The following is a 26,763-nucleotide window of genomic DNA, read 5'->3' as shown; positions in this document are numbered from 1 at the left end:
ATGACTCCTTTGAAGCGAGATAGCATATTAAAAACATTAATCAAATAATTAACATTTTGTCATCCTGTCAGCCATGAAATATTGACCAGGTCTGTTCTAATGTTACGTGTCGTGTTCCCCCTTCTCCCTCGTTATCACTGATGCAATGGCAAAAGTTCATGAGACAATTTCATTAGATGACAGTCACTGCTATATTCCATATGTGCTTGTCTGTTATTTTAACCTACAAACCGCCTGGCTTTATAGCTTTCAATCTCCTGCTTAATCATAAGAAGGCTTGAAGCAATTATGAGATAATAGGAGCGTTTATAAAGATGGTGCTTATTAATACAGGAAAAGGTTATAAAAGCGAAATGGGTACAAAGGGTTAAATTCATTCCGATACCTTAAATAACACCATGAACTTGTATTATAGTAGGTTTCAGTGTAAAATACCATTAGTGCCATTGTTTTCATTTCTAATATGAAAATCGTTCAGTGTCTCTCCGGGTGTTGCTCCTAGAGCTTAGTCCTTTACACATAATAGAGGGTTTTATGAAAATCAAGCATTAAAGTGCCAATGCACAAAACGTATTACTGATGTGACCAGTGGGTCGGGTCCTGCAAATCAATTTGCAGCAACCGTAATATATATATATATATACAGTGCCTACAAGTAGTATTCAACCCCCTGCAGATTTAGCAGGTTTACACATTCGGAATTAACTTGGCATTGTGACATTTGGACTGTAGATCAGCCTGGAAGTGTGAAATGCACTGCAGCAAAAAAGAATGTTATTTCTTTTTTTATTTTTTTTTTAAATTGTGAAAAGTTTATTCAGAGGGTCATTTATTATTCAACCCCTCAAACCACAAGAATTCTGTTTGGTTCCCCTAAAGTATTAAGAAGTATTTCAGGCACAAAGAACAATGAGTTTCACATGTTTGGATTAATTATCTCTTTTTCCAGCCTTTTCTGACTACTTAAGACCCTCCCCAAACTTGTGAACAGCACTCATACTTGGTCAACATGGGAAAGACAAAGGAGCATTCCAAGGCCATCAGAGACAAGATCGTGGAGGGTCACAAGGCTGGCAAGGGGTACAAAACCCTTTCCAAGGAGTTGGGCCTACCTGTCTCCACTGTTGGGAGCATCATCCAGAAGTGGAAGGCTTATGGAACTGTTAGCCTTCCACGGCCTGGAGAGCCTTTGAAAGTTTCCACTCGTGCCGAGGCCAGGCTTGTCCGAAGAGTCAAGGCTAACCCAAGGACAACAAGGAAGGAGCTCCGGGAAGATCTCATGGCAGTGGGGACATTGGTTTCAGTCAATACCATAAGTAACGTACTCCACCGCAATGGTCTCCATTCCAGACGAGCCCGTAAGGTACCTTTACTTTCAAAGCGTCATGTCAAGGCTCGTCTACAGTTTGCTCATGATCACTTGGAGGACTCTGAGACAGACTGGTTCAAGGTTCTCTGGTCTGATGAGACCAAGATCGAGATCTTTGGTGCCAACCACACACGTGACGTTTGGAGACTGGATGGCACTGCATACGACCCCAAGAATACCATCCCTACAGCCAAGCATGGTGGTGGCAGCATCATGCTGTGGGGCTGTTTTTCAGCCAAGGGGCCTGGCCATCTGGTCCGCATCCATGGGAAGATGGATAGCACAGCCTACCTGGAGATTTTGGCCAAGAACCTCCGCTCCTCCATCAAGGATCTTAAGATGGGTCGTCATTTCATCTTCCAACAAGACAACGACCCAAAGCACACAGCCAAGAAAACCAAGGCCTGGTTCAAGAGGGAAAAAATCAAGGTGTTGCAGTGGCCTAGTCAGTCTCCTGACCTTAACCCAATTGAAAACTTGTGGAAGGAGCTCAAGATTAAAGTCCACATGAGACACCCAAAGAACCTAGATAACTTGGAGAAGATCTGCATGGAGGAGTGGGCCAAGATAACTCCAGAGACCTGTGCCGGCCTGATCAGGTCTTATAAAAGACGATTATTAGCTGTAATTGCAAACAAGGGTTATTCCACAAAATATTAAACCTAGGGGTTGAATAATAATTGACCCACACTTTTATGTTGAAAATTTATTAAAATTTAACTGAGCAACATAACTTGTTGGTTTGTAAGATTTATGCATCTGTTAATAAATCCTGCTCTAGTTTGAAGTTTGCAGGCTCTAACTTATTTGCATCTTATCAAACCTGCTAAATCTGCAGGGGGTTGAATACTACTTGTAGGCACTGTATATAGAATGTCTTACCAGAGGTTGGTAAGAACCCATCCACGCCACATAAGCAAAGAAATTAAATCATAGATGTCCATAAATTTAGTGAATTGTAATATTGAAAAATAAGGAGAAATCGAATAAAAGCCTTTGTTGGTGATGACAGCTTGATAATGCCTCCTGTATTAAGGAACTAGTCACACTCAGGTGTGATGTTGCCCCATTCATCCAGGCAAACGCTTTTCAAATATCAATGGTACAGTGAGCTCCTTCTATGAACTCTGAGCTTTCGTTCACAACATAAAGTTTCTATTGAATTCAGGTCAGGTGATTGGCTGGGCCATTCTAGCAGCTTTATTTTCTTTCTCTGAAACCAATTGAGCGTTTTCATGGCTGTGTGTTTGGGATCATTGTCTAGCAGAAATGTCCACCTTTATTTTATCTTCATCATCCTGGTTGATGGCAGCAGATTTTTATCAAGAATGTCTCAGTACATATGTCCATTCCTCTTTCCTTCAATGATATGAAGATTGCCAGTACTAAATGCTGAAAAACAGCCCCACACCATGATGTTCTCAGATCCAAACTTCACTGTTTGTATGGTGTTTTGGAGTGATATGCAATGCTATTAGTTCTCTTTGGTGCATATTATGGCATCCAAAGAGCTCAATTTTAGCCTCATCTGACCAAATTATATTCTTCCAGTATTTCACATGATTGTCTAAATGTTGTTGTGCAAACTTTAAACTCGCTTTAACATGCGTTTTGTTCTGCAAAGGAGTATTACATGATGAGCATGCGTCCAGTCCATGGAGGTTGAGTGCATTATTTATTGTTTTCTTTGAAGCAATTGTACCTGCTGATTCCAGAACTTTCTGTAGCTCTCCACAGGTGGTTCATGGACAGCTTTATGATAATTATTTTCACTAATTTGTCTTAAATCTTGTTTGGAGCATCTGGTCATGGCCAGTTTATGGTGAAATTATTTTTTTTCCACTTCACTTCTGGATTTTTCCCTCAACAGTGCTCACTAGAATCTTCAGTAGTTAAGAAATTATTCTGTAAAAGATCTCATCAGTATGTTTTGCAACAATAAGGCTGTGAAGGTCTGGAGACAGCTCACTGGTTTCACCCATCATGAGATGTTTCTTGCGCGGCACCTTGGTAAGAAAACAATTTTTAAAGGCCATCAGTTGAACCAACTGATATTATTCACTAAATAGCAGCTTTGCTATTTAATTACTGATAGATTTCAACTGGTGACATGATTTTCCTTCAATTTTTGCACTTCTTTCTTGATGTGTTCAATACTTTTTCTCTGTGTCATTTCTCATCTCACACATAATTTAATTTATGATCACCTATGGTTTGATTTCTTTGCCTGTGTCAGCCTATGAGCTTTGTTTAGTGGCAGCAAAATCTTGTTTTAATCTATGTCTATGCGTGAGATTTGGAGCTTTTTCTCTGTAAAACAAAGGTCCAAACCCCTATCAAGAGATTTAGTAAATTAATAAGCACAAAATGACAGAATGTTCAACCTGATTAGTGTTCTTATTTTATTTAGCATACTTTCTGGAGTAAATATGAAAGAATGAAAAAACTGAACTTTTGTGTTTGGTAATTCTGCAAGTTGTAGACCTCTGTTTTCAATCATTTCCATTTGTCATAGAGCTGATTTCAAGTATGGAGTTGTTGGTTCAGCTCAAATGTCACTTACAATGTGACATTTCAGGGTTAGTATAATTTATGAAAATATTATTCATGATTCTGAAGAATGTTCTTATCCTTGGCTTGTTTAGGTGATCCACCCAATCCCTAAAGACTCGAAAGGTTACAGCATGGCTAAATGACAATGGACTGTTCATAAGATAGGTACTTAGAAATGCCGCCATGTGTTCACCACTGGCAGCTACGCTGCAATGTGTCATTACTCCTTGGGTGGCTTGTGGTCACTTTGGGAGAGGTATCGAATCTAATGTAACAGAATTACCATTAACAAATAATAACAATGCATGAAAAACATGAACCATGCTTTGGCAATTCAAACTCAGTTGTGAGAGGTCATTTATCAAAACTGGAGTTGAAACTTTTTTTGAAATCTCAAACTGAGTTATTAAAGGTGAAAATTTGCCCAAAAGGGTAAAAAAAAGTTATGAATAAATAATTTTTTAAATGGGAGATGAAAGTTTTGATTATAAGTATAGAGGAAACGAGCCAGAATTTTCTATTGACTACATTTAATGTTCCAGTTTGAAAATTAGACTTGATTATTGTAGCTTTTTATAAGGTAATTTGCTCACTTTAAGGCAAAAGCACTGATAATCATAATTTACATGTTTTGTTCTTCTATTCAGGTCTCCTGTTAGTTCATTGTGATATTTTGAGCTGTGCAGTAAAAAACACCTCAAGGCTGACACCTGGCCTAGAAATCACATTGCTTTTGCCTAAAATAGTCCCAAACTATTTATTAAAGTACAATCTACCAATCCTTGAAGTTTTAATGATGCCAAATGGGAATTAAAGCTCAAACTTTGACTACAGATTACAATCATCATGCTTTATATTGGTTTTTCAGTTTCTTTTAACTCCTTCACAACCTATGATGTATATTTGTGTCATTGGCTGTGTCCCTGCCTTTGATGTAGGCTCACATACTGGTTCCACATCTTTCCCTGCACTTGGTGACTGATTTAATCAGCCATTAGGTGCCTCTAACAGCCGCGGGTGGATACAAAGATTTACCCGCAGCTGCTAAACAGTTGAATTTAACACCTGCTGAAAGGAAGTGCATCACTGATTCCATTCGTCGGCGCCTCTGTCACATGATCGCGGTCCGCTGATGGGTTATCATGTCAGTAGTGGGACAGTTGATGACCCTCATACCTGTCATCATGGCCGGTGTTCATAGAAGATCAGGCCAGTATAATTACCCAGATACCAAAGATGCATAGATTTTTATTTAAGTGGTGACATTTTTATTGTAAATTTTAAAAAATTCACTTGAGTCGCCATTTTCATATTTAATTTTTGGTTAATGGGGCTGTATGAGAGCTCCTATTTGTGCCCTGAGCTGACATTGATACCATTTTGGGGTAGATACAATGTTTGATTGCCTAATATTACATTTTATTGCATTGTTATCGTGCATTAAAAAACAATTCTGGTGTTTTGATTGTTTTTTCCAGTGTTTTGATGTTTTTTTCTCATTACGCTGTTCACCAATCAGGGTTTCTTATTTTATACTTTGATAGACCGAGCCCAGCAATACCAAAGATCACTTTTCTCCCAACACTTCATGGTTTGACTTCTTAAGGGTTTTTAGATTATGTACCCTGTTAAAAGGAGTAGTGGAGACAACTGTCGTGCGGTGTTCTGCGTTGAACTCACTGGGTGTCATGGTGGCGTTGGACTCTGTTCACACTGCAGAGTCCGACAAACTGCCTGGAATTCTTTAGTTGCACAGTCTGTCAAGGGCTTGGTTGATTCTGGCTTCACTGCTTTCCAGTACAGTGGGAGTTAATTTTTTCTGGCCTGTGATCAGCTGCTGGGAGCACAGGTTGCTGATCACCATCTCCAGCCTTTATAAGGTTCTGGATTCTGGGGCTGTTTTCCGGACATAGCTTTTGCTTCCTCGGTTCCAATAGTTATCCAGTCCTATGGTGATCTACAGTTGCGGTTCTGAGTGATGTGAGTTCTCCAGTTGTGTATTTATTTCCTACCCCTTTTTGCGTTGATCCCTAATTGACATAATGTTCGTTTTTTTGTGTTTGAATACAGTATGCACGGGTTTTCGACAACCTTAGTCTGTGCCTATTTGTGTGGTTTTCTTTCTGGCCCACTCTCTGGGTGGGGGAGTAGTATCAGTGGTCGGACAGGAGACAGGATTATGCTGGGGGCTCGAACCTGGTTACCATTGAGCCTACCTTCAAGATAAGGGACAGCACAAGGGATCCAGTCTTAGGGTTAGCCTAGGAGCCCCTGTTTCATCATTACATACCACAAGACAACAACTTCCTTAGAGTGAAATATGTAATTTAAAAAGCCAAGGAACTAAAGAGCAATAGTCTTAATGCACCTAATGACATTATTATTTGCAAATGTGAATGTTGTGCTTAGTATATGATTTACCCAATCTGAGTATTGGTAGTTCTTTAAATTAGTCACTATAATGTAAAATGTTATGTACTTGTTTACAACACCAAAGTTGACAATAAAGAATCATCTCACAAAAGGAAAAAATGACTTTAACTTGAAGCATTTGACTTTACAATAACGTGTAGTGATTAAGATGCGTTATTTACAAGACGGACAGTGAACTTCCAGCAGTCTACTTGAAAAGGCTATATCCATCTCTCAAGATAAAGGCAATAACCCTTGTAAATATTTGCTTGGTATTTTCCTAAAATTATACCTCACGGCAGACAGTTAATTTAGCACACAAACACAGCCTAGTGTGACCCCTGTGTGAAGTAATGTTCCTTATGCTTTTATCAGCTCTTCACATCTTGTCTTAATACAGCGGCTGCCCAAAGCAAAGGACTAAAAGGAAAGGATGCTTGTCCAATATTTTATGAGAGCTTTTTCTGTTTCTTTGTAATATGTTGACTTTTCACTATCCCTAGGCAAAAGATTTTAGGAAATCAACCTTATCTCTAATTTTGTTACAAGATGTTCTTATATTGCCTCTTTTTTCCTGTGTATTTTGTGCTTTATATTTGTCACATTCCCACATGACAAAATCTTACTGGACTGTATTTTCTGTTAACTGTTAACATTTCTAAAACACTTGCCGATCTCTTATGGTGGTACAGGTTGAGTTTTGCTTTTTTTCTTCCATTTTTATCAGTTTGTGTTTATTACTGTTTTGTTTTACACTAATAATGTGCGATTATAATAATAAAATAAAACAAATGAAAGTAGATATTATTATAAAGAAGAGAAGAAAAAGCAATTGAATACATGGTCCAATCCTTTAATCAGTGGTTGAATGACAGTGAGTCACAGTTGTCCCCAGTCAGCAGGGACATCCAGAGTGCTCCACATAGTAGTGACAGCACTTATATACCAATGGTAGCCATAATGATCACATATAGTGTCAACCACTATGTCCTCATCATACAAAAAACAAAATGGAAGAACCAGGACAAAACGTGGGTTAAACTGCACTATTGTAGATGAAAAGAAGATCTAAATTGCCGGATAGTAGATGAAGATGCTTTATTCAATGTTTTACTAAGTGTAACCTCACTTCTTCATCAGGAAACACACCAAATTTGGTGCATTTCCTGATGACCTGAGGTTACACTTCAAATTGTGTTGAATAAAGCACCTTCATTATTTTGCCTGGACGTCCACCTCTTGGCTTTTGAATGGATGGATAGACTTAATTTCGTATTCTTCCAACTGTCATGGCACTCACATGATGCAGTTTGGCAATTGTTTGGCAGAGAGACTGCTATCAATGACCTGGATGATGCTGTTTCTCTTTTCTTGGAAAATCTTCTTCATGGTTGTGCCTCGATTCAAACCAGTCTCTTGGGAATCAACCTAATAACACACTAAGCTATTAGGGAATGTGAGAGCAGGTTGAAATTTGTAGTATATAGAAGGAAAAAGATTTTTACATTACCAGGAACAAAACAGTAACAATGCAGTGACATGACAAGAATCATGACTAGTTATATGCTAAATAGTTGCAAGTCAAATTTATGTGTGAGATAACCAAGATTTTCTATAAAATGAAGGTAGTCTCATGTTCGAAACTGTAGTGGATGGCGATATATGGAGCCTGAAAGTCAAAAGTTCAAACCATTGCTACCCCTTTGCTTGTCAGTGTGTTATTCACTTTTTACTAAATCAAAGCAGTATGAAAATCATTGCAGAGTAGTCCGATGGCCATGTTCTGACCAACCTTTGTGCCAACTGTCTGCTTTACAGTAGAATAGCCTACATTATCCACACCCAGCTGTCTCGTGATCGTAGAAGAGCTGAAGAACAGCATATGTGCATAAAACAGTTGATGCTGTATTAATTGCTCTAATATTTTCTGTTGTTCACCTGGGACCCGAACCAGGTAAACCGAGCACCACATTTCATCTTACATTATCCGGTGATTTGTGTTCTCTATTTACTTGATTTCAGTGCCACGAATGAGAAAATAACTTTATAAGACGAAAAACCTATTTACAAGGGGTTAAACCCAACAGGTTCCCTTTAACCAAACAATGCACAATTTAGCTAAAGCAATATGAAAAATGGTTTCAGAAGAATAAACCCTTATTTTAGTATTCTGCACTCATGCAATCTGTAAACAAAAACCTTAGAGATTTTCCCAACCTGCTGATATTTATAGGATATGATGACCATGACCATTGTTATATTCCTTGAAGATGTATTCCTTCCCAAACATTTGGATAGGTTAATGGACTAAAACCACATATTTTGTCAGATGACAGAAAGTGGAAGGCGTTACATAAAGCTTGCCGGTGTCTTGTCATAAAATCAATGACAGGAACACAATCAGAAGTAGCTCACAGATGAACTTTCATGCTCAGTTAAACCAGAGAAACATATTATTTTAAACAAAAAGCCAATTTGCTCTCCAACGAGAGTCCGCTCGTGTTTTCTCTTAATAGGAAACGATTGCAGATCAATGTTTTTAAATGAAAAAGTTCTCCATTGCTTTATCCTGCTGTAGCTTTATTCTTCTGACACATTTAGCACTACAACAACGCTTCTTATAATTCCTCTCTGTATAGTGCCAACTGGCTGACAAATTTGTTTGCAAAGTAGAAAGGTTTTGGCACAATGTCTTCTGAGTTAATTGTTTGAAAAACTTTGAGCTTTTTTATTGTTTTGTTTCATCAGTGGCCCCAATTGACTCTACAGTGACACTACATGACAAAACAAGACCTAATTTTACACTCAAAGCATTACTCTTGCTCTTTTGATCTCCAATTAAATATAATAATCAGTTGTCTCAATATATTATATTCCTTTTAGTATTATTAGCATTTACAGAAAACAAAACTTTGTTGTGCAGATTATATATTCAGTAAGATTCCCATGTGCTGGTAATTGTCACTTTATTTTCATAAACTCATAAATGAGTGTTATACACAAGTCGATTGGTGCTCATTTTTGGCAAATTAACACACTCTAAAGGCTGCTTTACATGCTACTAGCGATAGCACCCGCCCCCGTCGTTTGTGCGTCAAGGGCAAATTGCTGCCCGTGGCGAACAATATCACCGGTACGCGTCACACCAACTTACCTTCCTAACGACATCGCTGTGGCCGCCGAACAAACTCTTTTTTTAAGGGGGTGGTTCGTGCGGCTTCATAGCGACGTCACACAGCAGGCCACCAATAGAAGTGGAGGGGCGGAGAGCAGCTGCATGAACGTCACTCCCACCTTGTTGCCGGAGGACACAGAACACTGTTGTTCGTCGTTCCCGGGGTGTCACACGTAGCGATGTGTGCTGCCTCAGGAACGACGAACAACCTGCCTACCAAACGAGCAACATTTTTTGGAAAACGAACGACGTGTCAACAGCCAACGATTTTGGGCACTTTTCGGATCGTTAGTGGACGCTCGTGTCACATGCAATGACGTCGCTAACAGGCCGGATGTGCATCACGAATTCCGTGACCCCAGCGATATCTCGTTAGTGATGTCGTAGCGTGTAACAGGGCCTTAAGCTATGTATATAGAACAATCATTAATTCAATAATTCTGTACCCATGTAGCAAGATTACTGTTGACATATGGAATAGGAGATGTGGTGCGGAGTCTGATGATGCTTTTTATGTTCAAACAGCTTTGCTTACGCAAAAGGTGTTCCAATGAATATGAGTGCACATTTGCTGATCCGTGCAAATCAATTATGTTTTTTCTTAACCATGCTGCTCTTTATTTTGCAGGCTCATCCACTCTATATAGAAGCAGTCAACAATAGTAACGATGTATACCTGTATTGCGCCTTTCTGGACTTCAGGTTAGTAATTAGTTGGTCATACAATTTCTGTATAACAGGATATGACTGAGCGGAAATGCTGCAACAAAATCTGCAGTAGGAAAAAACGCTGCCGATATCATTGTGAAAATGGAGTGATCAAGCTGCACATTTTTCCTTTTGCGTACTAACCGGGGAAATCCACTGTAAAATCTGCCGCATAAATTGATATTATACTGATGTGAAATCTATACTGTCAATTAGCCTAATCTGCAGATTTTCTCTGCAGTGTGTAAATGTATGAGATTTTTAACAATATGATACAAAACACTACTACTGTGTAATACAGCAGATTTGCTGTCTGGGAAATCTCCAGCATTTGTCCCTCCATAGAAAAAGATGTGGCTAAACATGCGTCACTCCAGGTCTATTCCCAATCCAGCTTTTTTCATGGTTTTCTTGCCATAAGTCATACAGTGTGGAGGCTGTTAGTTAAGCAGGATGAGACAGCGCTGGGAAGGGAATAGTGCTGGAGTGACAAAGAATTCAGATCTACAACCTCATTTGTATATCAATTACGCTGTAATGATGGAATGAACAGGTCATGTAAAGGTATAGTTGCACTTGTTTTTGAAAGAGCTACTGTCACACAGAGTTTTGCACAAACTTAGCTGACTGTCATCCCAGTATTGGGCTCTGTTCAGACTGCAGATTCTGACATTCTGCCTGATGGTTTCTCTGGTGTTTGGAACCAACACAGGTAGACTCGAGCATCGATCAACTGTGGGCTGATTCAAAGGCAGGATAGCAAGAGTTAATCTCGGCTAGTCTGCTTCCTCCTTTAATCACATGTTGTAGAGAGGCCAATCATATTTCTTTTCAACATCTGCTCTCCTCCTATTTATGTTGATTGAAACTTTTTACCCATGCCAGCTATAGTTTATTCTATGTTGGTCTGTGAGATGTGGTGTACAAGACTCTCTGATGAAATTTGTGCTTAAGTTGTACCTATTGCTTGGAGCGGTTGTGGAGTTTATCCCTGTTGTTTTATACTTTCTTCCTTCTCCTGTTTTTTCTCCTGAACCTCTTATTGTTTTTACCTTTGTGTGTGCATGTTGTGTGAAAGAGTTTTGCTTTTCCCTTGTCTCTGTTATATGTGGTTTTCAGCACACTCCTGTCCTGTCCCTCCCTGGGGGGATGGGGAATCAGATGAGATCTGGCCAGGAGCAGTGCAGGGAAGGAGACTCAGGCCTCTCCACCGTACTTGAGGCTAGGGACAGCATAGGATACCCTATCTTGAGGGTCAGCTTAGGCGCCCTGGTTCCCCGCTATCCCATAGTCATCGTGACATATACATGCACATATAAATGTTCTTGTTTTGTCGTTTGGGGGATGAACTCGCTGACAGATTCACTTTAAAGATTTAGGTTGCCTTAGATGTATTTTCATTTGTTTTTTCCATCTATACTACAAATCTCATAATGACTGATATACTAGATTACAGTAAACTCTCTTTTACTCTTTCTTGCAGCTCCGGTTCAGGTATTTGGTCCAATGAAGGATGTATTCGTGTGGAAGGAAACATGAATTACAGTGTTTGTCGCTGCAATCATCTCACTAACTTTGCCATTTTAATGCAGGTTGTGCCTGTCTCGGTAAGAACATATTTGACATTATTTTAAAACACAATTTTAAAGATGCCTTGGATGTTAACGGGAATGAGTGTTTCCTTTCCTTAAAAGGGGCAAGTCTAACCATTCTAAATAGTTAAAATTGCAAAGTGTTATTAAAATTCCTATCCATTCCTAACAATGGAGGGATTATTAATTTCATTGTTTGTTGTTGTTTGGGTAGTATATGAGGCTCCACTTCAGTCTATTAGATATTGACGTCCAGGTCCAGCAATCCAGCCAGGTTCAATAGCTCTGCTCTCCTCTGATTCTGCACAGACAGCTGCCGTGGCTTGCAGCATCACAGAGCACATAGTTCACGTTAGTGGCATTAAAGTGCTTCTGGTCTGAACTGTCAATCAATCAGGAGCGCTCGATTCCCCTGCGAGCAGTAAGTCGTGAAGATACGGAGCTGAGTTCTTCTGATTGAAAACATTGGACAATGATTGTAAAATTTCTTTTTTTATGAGTTAGATTTCTTTTTAAATACTCTTGATTAGCTTCTTCAAGAATGTCAACAGTCACATGGTTATACCATATATTATTCCTAAGTGTACAATCTAAAAATTACAAGGACAAAAAAAATAAAAAATGTATTTTATTTCGTTTTATGCATTAAAATTCGAATTACACAAAACCGGAAAGCCCTGTGAAATGTATTTATGGCAAACACTTTTGTTAAATCAGGTCTATTCTTATGGACACTTTGTGAGTAGTGATGGGCGAACCCCCCCGATGTTCGTGTTCGGCAGACTCGCCCTAACGTTTTGTAAAGTTCGGGTTTTGAGATAACTCGAACTTGTGTCTGAACACCGAACTTGGAATTACAGTTATGGGACGGGGCGGGGGGAGGGGGGGCTGTAAAATAAAGAATATAGTTAATAATAAACATTGTCATTATACTTGCTGCTCACGACATGTCCTGCAGACTCTGTTTCCCGGCCGCTTCTGCTTCAGGGTCCAATCCTTGCTTGCTGGTTACAGGACCTTTCATGACGTCATAGCTGTGTGACTAGTGTGATGTGAGTGTTGTATTACCTTGTGGGTTACAGACTGGTCACATGGCTATGACGTCATGAAAGGTCCTGTAATCCACGAGTTAACAACAACATTCACACCAGACTGGTCACATGGCTATGACATCATAGAAGGTCCTGTAGTCAGTGCTGATTACCCAGGAGCACAGCTGACCAGCCTCAGCTATGCACTCGGGTGAAGTCTGTGACAGCTCTCAGCTGAGCAGACTTCTGTTTGTCTTCTCGTACAGATGTAGCAGAGTTTAAAATGCTTGCCTGCCTTTGGACTACGTTGGAGGTTTTTTTTGAGTAATAAAGATGGAGTCCTAAATGTCTTCTGTTTTATTTCTCATAAAATATCTTTTTCTCTGTGTTGTTGTTTCATTTTACTGTTAAAATAACAGACAATCACAGACTCTGTCACAGACTGGGCTTCTGTGATTGGATGCTGGAGTAACCTGAAACCAGCCCATACATTCTAGCATTTCAAATGTATGGGCAGTTTCAAGGTTACTCCAACAGCCAATCACAGACACCCATTCTGCATGACAGCGTCTGTGATTGGCTGTTGGGTCCCTCACACATATAGTAGTGTAAAATAATTTAAAAAAATGACGTAGTGCTCCACAGTATTTTTGATTCTCAGGGCAGATAAAGCGGAAAGCTAGGGGCTGCCACCCCCCTCTGCCTGGCTTTACTTTGCCTTGTAATCAAAATCCAGGGAAGCCCATTATTTTTTTTTAATGATTTAAAAAAAATAATAAAAAAAAAAAGTGTGGGCTCCCGCCGTATTTTGATCACCAGTCAGGTAAAGCCAGGCAGCTGGGTGCTGGGATTCTCAGCGTGGTAAGGCCCAAGCGTTCTGGGCCCCCCATGCTAAAAACCGCAGCCCGCAGCCGACCCTAGAAATGGCGCATTGTTTCTTAGCTCCATCTCTATTCACTTTACCCGGCTTGTCCAGCGGCGCTGATGGAGGTGGCATGCAGGGTAATAAAGGGGTTAATACCAACTTTGTATTCTCAGCTGGTACTAAGCCCGAAATTCATGGTGTCATTCCAAATTAGACATGGCCACCAGGAATTTATAGTAAACAGTAAAAAAAAAACATAACACATAGAAAAATGTTTTTTATTAGAAATAAAACAAAAAACATTTAGAGACTCCAGCTTTACTATAAAAAATCCTTTTTCTGACGTAGTCCACAGGTAGAGCAATGTCAGCTCTGCTTCATTGCTCTGTAAAGACAAGCGTCTCTACAGAAAGAGAAGTAGGTTGACACTGAGGATATGATTCCACTTGTGTATGACTTGTGCGAGTCTCGCATCGGTATCACCAGGCATGGTCTGACACTCTCCAGACATGAGTGCCTCAGCTGCATGGAAATACATGCAGCCGACCCACTCGTGTCAGGAGATTGAGCGTTGTGCCGGGTGATACCGATGCGAGACTCGCACAGTGACAGTCAAAGTTCAATTGAATCCATGAGCCATGGACTTGGGTGAACCCTGATGTCACTGCAAACACTGCTGAAAACAGCCGAAGACTGCCGAGTGACGAGCAGTGCAGGGAATACCCCCGGAAATTAACCAAACCTTCCATAATATTATAGCCATGTGACCAGTCTGTAACCGACTAGGCAATACAACATTCACACTAGACTTGTCACATGGTTATGACGTCATGGAAGGTCCTGTAGACAGTGGTGGTTACCCGGGGGCACAGCAATGATCAGACCCGGAAGCAGAAGCGGCCGGGAGACAGAGTCTGCAGGACGCGTTGCGGGACCTGTAAGTATAATCAGAATGTTTTTTAATAACATGCCTTTTTTTTACAGCTCATGGACCTGAACAGGACCTGAATTATATCATGAGCTTCCCAGGAAAGCTCGTGTTCGGGATCGTGTGCATGAACACTATGTATTCAGTACGAAGCCCGAACTTTACAGTTAGGGTTCGCCCATCACTATTTGTGAGTGTTCCAAAGCAAAGCCAATAAGCAAAAAGTATAGGGGATCTAAAAAAAAAAAAATTGAGAAAAATCCCCATAAAAGTTACAATCAGGATCTCTATCTATTTATCTGTCTATAATTCTTTAGATTAAAGGGAAGTTATCATTAGAAAATGACCTATTATTCAAATCAGGTTTTTGTGTCAAATGTACATATTATAAACTTTTGACAATGTGTTTTTTTCTATATTATAATCTGTATTATAAATATAAAAAAGAAATATTGCAGTTTTTACACTGGCCACTGTGTCTTATTTCCACAATGAATAGACACTGACCTTAACTTATGTACTGCGGCATCGAATAAACCTGTGCAAAGGTCACTGGGAAGGGAATGCGAGCAGGGTCAGTTGTTACATAGCCTATTATAATTGGTGTTTCCTATAATATCAAGTGTGATACCTGTCATTTTAATTCCGCCTTTGCTGATAAGGAGCTTTCTGGAAACTTCCTGAAAGCACTAGAGGTATGAGTCTAAAAATGCCCCAGTGGACACTGTAAAAATTGCAAGATTAGTAATTTTGTTTGTTAATAAAGAGCATTATACAAAGAAATCAATAAAAAAAGTCAATCATTTTTTTAAAAAATACATGTAACACAAAAACTTGATTTAAACAATAGGTGATATTTTGATGATAGCTTCCTTTTAAAGTGGTTGCAAAGTAGAAAAAAGGTTGGTTTTAACTTAAAAAGACTTGTTCACACATTGGGGGTGTCTGTTGCATTTCACTTTTTTGAGCAATTGCTGAAAGAACACAAAGTTTTACCAAAGTTTTCAAAAGTCTTTGAAAAATAGTGTGGTTTTACAGCAATTGAGGCTAAAATAAAGCAATGCTTGAATGCAGCAACGTAGTGCTGTGTCTATTAATGTGTTGTGTCTATTATTGAAGCTCATTCCAATTCAAAGAGGTGCCTGGTCACTGTGTGCAGGCATGGCTGGGCATAGGCAATTTTACTGAGCACATACATATGCCAGCTGACATTCTCTGGCACTTTGTGAAGCCAGCATATTCAATCAGCAGTGGGTGAAGCCCCCAACATTTACACTTCAATTTAACGTTATTTTTGCAACACTGCTATCTACAGTAAGGTGGGCTTTGCACGTTGCAACATCGCACGCGATAGTCCCCGCCCCCGTCGCAGGTACGATATCTTGTGATAGCTGGCGTAGCGAAAATTATCGCTACGCCAGCTTCACATGCACTCACCTGCCCTGCGACCGTCGCTGTGGCCGGCGACCCGCCTCCTTCCTAAGGGGGCGGGTCATGCGGCGTCATAGCGAAGTCACACGGCAGGCGGCCAATAGCGGCAGAGGGGCGGAGATGAGCAGGATGTAAACATCCCTCCCACCTCCTTCCTTCCGCATTGTGGCCGGCGGCAGGTAAGGAGATGTTCCTCGCTCCTGCAGCTTCACACACAGCGATGTGTGCTGCCGCAGGAATGAGGAACTACATCGTACCTGTCGCAGCACCGGCGTTATGGAAATGTCGGAGGCTGCAATGATGATACGATAACGACGCTTTTGCGCTCGTTCATCGTATCATCTAGGATTTACACACAACGACATCGCAAGTGACGCCGGATGTGCGTCACTTTCGATTTGACCTCACCGACATCGCACCTGCAATGTCGTAGTGTGCAAAGCCGCCCTTATAATATGAATTTTACAGGGCTAAATATCCAATATCATAGTATAGATCGTTTAAAATACATTTTGTGGGTGACATATTCCCTTTGAACTTCCCTTATGAAATAATGACTGGAATTTACTAGTGATCGGAGATAAAAGACTTTTTTACATATGTTATCTAGAAATTATTGGCAAAGGTCCATTGTAATTGGGGGAGTCTGTAGGGAGTTGTATCACTCTGGAGTCATAAATCTAACTATTATAATTCGTTCCTCATATAAATTTCCTTTTTCTACAGTTTTTAATTTGTTCAATACGTAACATATTTGGCTGCCTTTGTATCAAAGCCATTTACACTCTAAATCGGTCACAGTACAAAGGTTAAGGCCAAGTGGAAATATGTGCTTTACACAGGCCAAAACTAGAAAGCTGCTCTTCCATTTATGAAGTTTACATTGAACAGCCCTCTCTGATCCCTCAGTTATATCCTTGTAAAAATTATCAGCCAAGAAAACTCATTAGTGACTTAAAGTATTCCATAAAGGGCAATATCAACGGCTAAAAATAATGCTAAGACAGATTATAAGCAGCTCTGATGTAGTAGTAGCACATAAATTATCCACTTTTTTCAGCATTACATATCATAAATTGGTGTTGTAACAAGGTATACTGAGTAACCAGTTGCCACATTGGCTCTGGCCTTAATTCAGGAGATGGGAGCAAAGGGTTCTTTGGGATTTACCCTTTCTGTACCCTGTGTGGATTATGCTGTAGAGCATTGTTCCCCAACCCCAGTCCTCAATGCCCACCAGCAGTGCATAGTTTTAGGATTTCCTTAGTATTGCACAGATGATAATTTAGTCACCCACAGAAGTGATGATTCCAACACCTCTCCAATACTAAGGAAATACTGAAACCTGCGCTGTTAGTGGGTCTTGAGGACTGGGGTTGGGGAACACTGCTATAGGGAATCACAAGGTCTCGACTTCAGGAGTTTCTCAGTTAGATGCATCTGTGGTGAACTTAGCTGATGACACCAAGGTGCGGTACCAACGCGGTAAGCAGAAATCATTAGTTAGTACTAGGGTCATCACACGCAGTAGACATTTGGATGTCAGGTTAGGTTGCAGACAGAAATTCAAGTTCAAATACACAAGCACACAAGAAAAGTTGATATCATGAAACTAAGGAACATGCACCTCAACTAACAATAGATACCAAATGGATCTTAGAAATGCAGACTGAGTTCTAATAAAGGAGAAAATAAACCAAAGTGTTATCATTATGATCTATCAAAGTTATTCTGAAGAGCTTTTCTCTCAAATTTTTTGAAAAACAGGATGGTAGAGAACAAAAGCAACATTGCTTCAAGTTTCTTGTCTCCAATTCATTTTTCCCTTCTCTTCCCGTTATCTTGACATATGATCTTTCACAAAGCTTTTCTGCTTTTCATTTTCTAGAGCTTTCTCAAGAATTTAATGATAGATGAACTTTTCTTTGTGTTGGGTAAAATTTCAAGTGGCTGGACCCTCACATCTAACTGCTGTCAATTTTTTGGAAAAAAGGTCACAGTCTTAAATATATTTTCCTGACCCTACACAACAAGATTGACAGGTTTCCATGGAGATGCCGGTGATTTACCTTGGCATTCCTCCAGTATTACAAATGTGTTCAGTTGAGATATGTTAAAGGTATAATGTCGGAATGTTCTCTGTGAAATAAGGTTGTCTTGTCATCAAACAGAACTCCTTCAGAATTCTTTACCGGCAGGGTTGTTCGGGTCTAAGGAATAGCAAGATGTGGCTCAGCTCTTTTGATCATCTTTTATTATGTATGTTGTGCATCCATGATGAGTGCTTTTTGATAGGTAGGATCTTTTTCCCAGAAAGGTCACAGTGATTGCCTTCAGTAGACATTTGTTGCTGGAGGTCTCATTTGTGTCAAAATATAGTTTTTCTTCTAGGGCAGGAGGTTGAACAACAGGAATAAAAATAGATAGTTTAAAATATCACCAAACTGTGGGAATAGGCATATAATAATTTTATTCTCACAACCCGAATTACAATCTAAATATAATTTAACTATAAAGACTGATCCTGATGGGAAAAATAAGCTGGTGGTTGACCTGGAAAACAATAGGGAGTTAGAAAATGTAATTTCCATGTGGCATGTATTAAACATTTGCCCATGCTGTTGATTTATTTCCTAATATCCTGCATAACTGATCTATTTTTTAGTGTAAGCTCCAAAGTGTTCTTACAAAACTCGAAACAATTAAATTGACAAATTCCCCCCATATAAATCCAATATACAGTGCACGATTCCAAGAAGCCATTAGTAAAGTTTTCTAATTAGCATTACCTTACCAACTATTATAACTAGTATATTTTATAGCCAAAAAGGACTGGCGTTATGTGCTGCACAAAACAAACGATTGAAATAAAAGTCTAAAAATCATCTCCAAACATCCAGACCTAAAATAGGATTCGTTCCAAAATGATTACGTTATCTTTTCTTTTTTTACAATCACTGAAGCGTGATTTCTCTGATTTATTCCATTTCATTAAGCATGTCCCTTGCATGTCTAATCATTTGTACAGTTATAGAAAACTGGAAACAATAACGGGAGAAATATGTGACGACATCTCTGTTGAACATATTTTGGATGAAACATCTTTGGCTTTCTTCTTTCTGATAAAGTAAAAAGTAGAAGAAAACAATTACAAATCTTTCAGTAATCCAAAATAATCTGTTCTGTGGATTTTCCTTTATTGATGAGATGATGTGGTAGCATCGCTAATTCAAACCAGTTTATACTCGGCGGCAGATAGTGTAGCACTGGGAATGCAGTCGGAGAGGCTCTGGCAGCCATTCCCATCGTTGGCAGGCTTTAATTTAATCATGGGAATTATGAAGTTATTACCCTATGTATTCACCTGCATGTCTAATGATGAGTTATTTGGGGAAGTTTCTTCAGGGTTGTCTAGTTTCAGATCTCCATAAAATTCACTAACTCTTGCCAATGTCAACAGCGCTGTCTCTCTTATAAACTGCTCTGCATAACGAAAGCCGAAGTCTCTGATTAATGTGGATTTTTGTTCAAATGAATGTGAATACATTTTGTGATTTTTAAATATATATACAATAGTTTAAAGGGGTGGTTCACTACTCTGCAATAGTCGCCACATCTCTGTAAAACTGATAGATAAGGTTTTTCGAAATATCTTGTTCAGCCAAATCTGCCTCTGAGCGGTGCTATTGCGGTCTACTCATCTCCATGAAGTGACCCCCTGGGTTCTGTGACCTCTGAGATCCAGTGATGTCATGTCAACTTCCATTTGACCCAACATCACCGAACCTGGCCTCAGTCTTCTTGCAGAGTTTCACAGCCCAGCATTGCTCCTGCTTTTGGTGCTCTGCAGCAAAGGAGAGCGCGCGTGATATTCTGGTCTGTGATGAGTGGTGAAAGTCCGCCCACAGCCCAGTACCACAGGAAGATATTGGGTCAACTGGACATTGTCATAACATCACCGGATCTCAGAGGTCACAGAGCCCGGGGTGGTCACTTTATGGGGATGAGTGGACAACAAAAGCGCCGCACAGAGGCAGAATTGGCTGAACAAGGTATTTAGAAAAAGCCTTCGCTATCAGTTTTACAGAGATCGGGTCACCCGTTTAACTCTTAGTAATACACTAAACAGCATGGCAAAGTCCATTATTGCCTAAAGATCCGTAACACAATTTTGTCTTTTGAAATAATTATCGGATATCCTTTTTTTTAATGATTTAGCCAAAATAAACCCAATAAGTTTAAATATTTTTATACTGTAAATTAGGTTTAATAGGAAAAAATAACAAAATAGCTTGAAAGTCAATGTTAAACGCAAACATAATATGTATTAAAAATAAAAACCTTCCTCACCCTCCAAGTTCACAAGACCGTATTTTCAATGCAAGCGATGTCCATGAAAAAAAAACCAGACCGTAATGGACAGCGTTTAGACAAATGGTATTCACTGGAGATGAGATGAGTTTTCTCATGGATCAAATTTGTGTGTGATGAAAGTCGCAGTTAGTTACTACTTTGTGGCAGATGGGTGCACAAAAAAAGAAAATCAGACTCCACAAAGAGCCAGTGTACAGCATCTGATTTTTACCGATACAGTGCAATTTTTTAATATACTGTATGAAACTTTATTTAGTCTTGTAAATTTTAAATATTTGCTGCTATCTAAACATGGATTACACATAAATAAAAAATGAGAAAAAAATCATGCTTAAAGTGAACCTGTCAGGTGTAATATGCACCCAGAACGTCGAGCAGTTCTGGGTGCATATTGCTAATCCCTGCCTAACCATCCCTGTATCTAGTAGCATAGATAAAGAGATCTTTAGAAAAAGAGTTTCTAAACATCTTTTAAGATATGCTAATGAGTGCAGGGACTAGTCGCAAGGGCATTAGTTCCTGCACTCATTCTGCCCTCTAAGCATGTTAGTACGCCCACAGGGGCGTACTAACATGATATTCAATGCAGCATCACCAGCAGTGACGCGCGTACCTGTGTCTGCTGTCACCGCTCGTCCAAAGTCACGGCACTTCCGGTCATGCGCACTAGACCTCTCTGAAACCGGGACACGTACACCTAGCTTCATACTGCGCCCGACCAGAAGTATCGGGACTTCAGATCAGTGGTGACAGCGGATGCAGGTACGCGCATCACCGCTGATGACGCTGGGCAATGGGCATTGAATAGCATGTTAGCATGCCTCTGCGGCCATGATAACATGTTAAGAGGGCTGAATGAGTGCAGGAACTAACACCCTTTAGACTAGTCTCTGCACTCATTAGCATATCATAAAATATTTTTTTAAATACTTTTTCTAAAGAGCTCTTTATCTATGCTAGTGCATACAGGGATAGCTAGGCAGGGATTAGCAATATGCACCCAGAACTGCTTGTAGTTCTGGGTGCATATTGCACCTGACAGATTCCCTTTAACCTATGTTCCATGTGCAGTTATACAGTGTGTCCACCCATATCCTATCCACTGCCATTAACTTGAGAACGGCGGCAGCTATAGGCATAGAAGTGGTGTCTAGGTATAGTAAAGTAGCCTTGCGATACGCAGTGAAACCACCTATTGCGCCACCTGGTGGAAAACAACGGAGTTAGCATTTTTATCTTGAAAACGGAATGAGATAGAGAAAAAAAGTGAATTACAAAGTTGCAGGGCATCATCAATTCAATGCAAATCGACACCTTGCATACAGAAATGCTATGATTAGAACGTGTAAAACTCACAAGGCTGTGGATGTGAAGCGATACCTCATGGAGATCTTCCTTCAAGTCATTGGGCATGGTGGCTGCGTGGAGTGGCCTCCACGCTCACCTGACCTGACCCCATTGGACTTCTTTCTGTGAGGTTATATCAAACAGCAGGTCTATGCGACCCCTCCACTAACACACTAACATTGCAGGACCTACGACGACGTATCACAGATGCTTTTGCAAACGTGTCACCTACCATATTGCACAACATGCAGCAAGATACAGTATGCTGTCCAGAGCCCAGATGTGCATTGCAGCTGACGATGGCCACTTTCAGCATCAAAGTTAAATGTGCGCCATATGCGTGACCAGCATTCAATGTTTTGGGGTGGGGGTCATGGGTTTCATATCATAGCATTTCTGTATACAAGGTGTCGATTTGTATTGAATTGATGATGCCCTACAATTTTTTAATTCCCTTTTTTTCTCTATCTCGTTCCGTTTTCAAGATAAAAATGCTAAATTCGTGCTAAAATGCTAACTTCTTTTCCACCAGGTGGTGCAATAGGTGGTTTCATTGCATAGCGCATGGCTACTTTACTATACCTAGACACCATTTCTATGCCTATAGCTTCCGCCGTTCTCAAGTTAATGGACAGCATATGGGTGGACACACTGTATAGGCTTGTGTTGTATACTGTTTTTAATACTTTTATGTGTCACTATGAGCTGTTCATTTCAACACAGTGACCAGAGTAGGCTTGGGCTGGCATGGTATTGGGTTTCATTCACACGCCATGGTTTTTTCCCCCGCACATTTTTCAGTAGTAAAATACACTGCGCTTTACAGTACTAACAAGGTGAATGCGATTTGTGAAATCTCATGCACATGCTGCTTATTTTCTCCTTGCGGATTTTGCACCATCAAAGAGTTTATTCAAATCTGCAACATGTTAATTCTTTCAGTGTTTTCTAGCCATTCAAGTTAATAGGAAAAAAATTGTTTATTTTACTCAGCATTTTATCTGCAACACTCTTGTTTTTAGGCTGCAAATAACCAACGTGTGCACATACCCTTAGTCTAATCGCTTTTGGTGGAGTGCAAAAGAGAGAGAAAAACAACTAAAATATAACCAAGTTGGTCATTGCTCAGGTATTCTGGTATGTGGACACAGGGGAATTTTTCTATTTTAGTCCTGATCTCCCAAGTGGGATTTTTACAGTGTAACGGACATTACAGATGTGCAGCTATTTCCCAAGTGAACGTTCCACTTTGAAATGTTTAACAGAACAAAATGAATAAATAGAAATCAGATATATGCCAGAGGTATCTAGAACGTTTCATGAACTAATCGTGTGCTCACCCATGAGAATCTCCCCCTTCTCCTTAGATATTTGTCTCGTACAGTTCCCCCAGAGGCGGTGCACTTATTGACTAGCAGGTCATTTGAAATCACATCTCTCTGACATTATCATCTTAATGTGTGCTGGATGGAGGTTAAAGAAACCTTAGTCAAATTGGAAGCTAATAATATCTTATTTCTATGAAATTATCTCAGTTCCTTGGAGGTTATGGCAAGAAAAAAGTAATTTAAAGTCAACACCTCTAATTTTTAACTGTTCTGCGTGACATTTCAAGCTTTCCTGGCTCTCCAATCATGTTGCATTATAAATGAACAGCTATCACTGATAATTCCCACTTAGTCATTAGAAATATCACCTTTAAGTGACACTGACTTTTGTCATTTCTCGGAAATTCTCTACTGTCTAATTTCAGGTTATCCGACAACAATCATTTGTCTAGTTTTACTTATTTTTTCTAAATGTCATCCACTGCACATTTCTGAAAGTTAAAAAGGTAAATTATTAAGTACAGACCATTGTCTACTTGTATCCTTTATTTTGTATCTGTGGATATGGTAATGGTCAGCGAGTGGGTTCTCAGGGAGAGGTGTAGTGGAGTGGATCTGTTGGGTCACAATGTGTGTGTGTGTGTGTGTGTGTGTGTGTGTTAAGAAGCAAATGCCGAGGTAGCAAGAAATGAACTGGATTAAGTTATTTATTGGATGCCAGATATGGGCAGTAAACTCTTGATGCCATAGAAAGTGGAGCAGTCAGAAAGGAGAATACAATTTCACCAAGTATTGAGCCAGGAATCGAGGCAGGCACAGCTGTGGGTTTCTGGGGACTATGAGACCGCAAAGCAAGAACAGGACATAGTCAATGTGTAGGCTGTTCCTGGAAGTATATATGTACAGGTAAAGGGAACAGGCAAAAAGCTAATCAATATTCCCAGTGGATCCACAGGTGCATGGACAAGTGGCTGCCGTCCATGTGAAAATGCAGTTTGATGAAAGATCCGGCCTCCCGTTCTTACATAAAATGTAGCTTTATTCAACGTCCATTAAAAAAAAAAACCTTTTAAAAGACATCAAGTTTTAAGCCAACATGGCCCTGCTTACGCATTTCGTAAACGCCTTTAGCCATAAACATTACTAAGGACGTGTTCTGAAGCGTGTAAAGAGGAGGACATGTTGGCCTAAAACATGATATCTTTAAAAAAATTTTTTTGGACTTTGAATAAAGCTATGTTTTATGGAAGAAGAGGTTGCCGAATCTTTCATCAAACTGTTCCTGCCAGTGCTAGTGAAATATACTGGGTTTGCTAGGTCAAAGTTGTGCACTGCACTAAATTAGGCTGCAGGCAGAAGAAAGAAGTACTTCAAACATGAAGGGCCTAAACAATCAATGTGATGTTACTGAAGTGCTTCTCACAAGTAGTGTGCCCCACAGGTAACCAGTGTTACATCCATTTGCAAAAGACTGCATCTGCTAAGGAAACTCTTCAATTATGATACCTCTCCATTAGACTACATTCACTCATCCATGTGAGTATTGCCATCCATGAGATAAATATTGATTTTGTTTCTCATGGCATCCTAATTGCTTCCATTTTTTGTACACATCTGTTTTTTTTCACTAAAGCAGGTAGATGGTTTGAACTTTTTTGTTCATTGACTCTTGGCAATGTATCATTTAAGAATTGATAAAACTCAGATGGAACTCTGAAGTACAAAGTCTGTCTTCAGTGCATCATACACGTAGACATTAATGGCCGAGACTAGAACAGAAAAGAATGGGACATGGTCTCACAGAACGGAAACACAGATCTGTTTATAAAAGTGATCTGTGTATAGATCAATGAAACTCTAAGGATCTGTGTGCTGTCCAAGAAAAAAACAGACTAAACTAAAGGCCGCTTTACACACTACGATATCGCTAAAGCGATCTCGTTGGGGTCACGGATTTTGTGACGCACATCCGGCCGCTTTAGCAATGTACTTGTGTGTGACACCTATGAGCGACTTTGAATCGTCGCAAAAACGTTCAAAATTGCTCATTGGTGACATCACCCCCTCTTCCCAATTATCGTTGCTACTGCAGTAACAATGTTGTTTGTCGGTCCTGCGGCAGCACACATCGCTACGTGTGACACCGCAGGAACGACAAACATCTCCTTACCTGCGTCCACCAGAAAAGGAGGAAGGAAGGAGGTGGGCGGCATGTTCCGGACGCTCATCTCCTCCCCCTCTTTTCTATTGAGTGGCGGTTCAGTGACGCTGCTGTGACGCTGAACGAACCTCCCCCCTTAGAAAGGAGGCGGTTCGCCAGTCACAGCGACGTCGCAGGGCAGGTATGTGCGTGTGACGCTGCTGTAGTGATAATCTTCGCTACGGCAGCGATCACCACATATCGGCCGTGCGAGGGGGGCAGGTGCAATCACGCTCGACATCGCTAGCAAATGCTAGCGATGTTGCAGCGTGTAAAGCACCCCTAAGATGTGACACACAAATGTGTGAATGTAGGCTTAGAAGCAATATTCTAATAAGCCTGGCAATGACTAATGCCCACCAAGATTATGTTCCCCAAATGTTGCTACTGGTATTAATTATAAATTGTATTTATTTGTCTTCAATTTGCCACAAGTTATACTAAAAATGTTGCTGTTCTAGTTTTTATTATTATTATTATTATTATGTATTATAACGCCATTTATTCCATGGCGCTCTACATGTGAAAGGGACAAGTACAATAATCATAAAAAATACAAGGCATAGACAGGTACAGGAGGACGGAGGTCCCTGCCCGCCAGGGCCCACAGTCTACAAGGGATGGGTGAGGATACAGTAGGTGAGGGTAGAGCTGGTCGTGTGGCACTGTATCAGACTGACGGTTAGGGCAGGTTGTAGGCTTGTCGGAAGAGGTGGATCTTCAGGTTCCTTTTGAAGCTTGTCAAGGGAGGAGAGAGTCTGATATGTTGTGGCAGAGCATTCCAGAGTATGGGGGAGGCATGCGAGAAATCTTGGATGCAATGGTGGGAAGAGGAGATGAGAGGGGAGTAGAGAAGGAGATCTTGTGAGGATCGAAGGTTTTGCAATATTACACTAGTGCAAATCTATTTCAAGTAATGTGTTGTGCTTGTAGGAAGATACTACCACAGGTGATGATTTAGCCTGAAAATGATGTGCAGATATTGTCCAAGGTCATTTTTATAGCCAGAGCTCCAGTTCTAACCAGTGACCCACTGTGCTGCACATTGAGCTTGATTCTCTTTGGAATTCTGAGCCCTAATAGAATGGAAAACCTCAAAATAGGCAGCCCCATATAATATGGCAAGTTGGTATTGCCATCACTTTGTTTTTAAATCGGAGTCATGGGAATGTTTTTTCTTCTGAAATTTTCTTCTGAAATTTTGAATGGTCATATGTTAAATTAAAGGACAATATATCAATAGGATTAACACTGCTAAGCCGCCTATATGGATATGCAGGTCATAGGAAGTTGAAAAAAATCATACCTTGATATCTGCGATCCAATGTCTTATACCAGAGAAATCCATATTTTTCTTAATATGTAATTGACCTGTTAAGATCTATGGGCTAGACACAAATCTTCCCGAGAATCTGCCACCCAAGTTTATTTTAAATGCAAGGTGGTATTA

The 26,763-nt window shown here is 40.1% G+C and overlaps 1 protein-coding gene across 2 annotated transcripts in view; it reads left to right on the top strand.

The window, feature by feature from the left end:
- Positions 1-26,763, top strand: part of ADGRD1 (adhesion G protein-coupled receptor D1) — a 1,069,475-nt gene that overhangs the window by 462,197 nt on the left and 580,515 nt on the right. For both annotated transcript variants that reach the window (XM_075341810.1, XM_075341809.1), the window contains 2 exons: positions 10,138-10,211; positions 11,701-11,824. In XM_075341810.1, coding sequence (XP_075197925.1) covers positions 10,138-10,211; positions 11,701-11,824 — 198 coding nt within the window. The remainder of the gene's footprint in view (positions 1-10,137; positions 10,212-11,700; positions 11,825-26,763) is intronic.

This window comes from Anomaloglossus baeobatrachus, chromosome 1, assembly GCF_048569485.1.
Source record: "Anomaloglossus baeobatrachus isolate aAnoBae1 chromosome 1, aAnoBae1.hap1, whole genome shotgun sequence".
Taxonomy (NCBI): Eukaryota; Metazoa; Chordata; class Amphibia; order Anura; family Aromobatidae; genus Anomaloglossus; species Anomaloglossus baeobatrachus.
The sequence above is the reverse complement of the archived record's forward strand: the minus strand, read 5'-3'. Positions and strand labels throughout refer to the sequence as shown.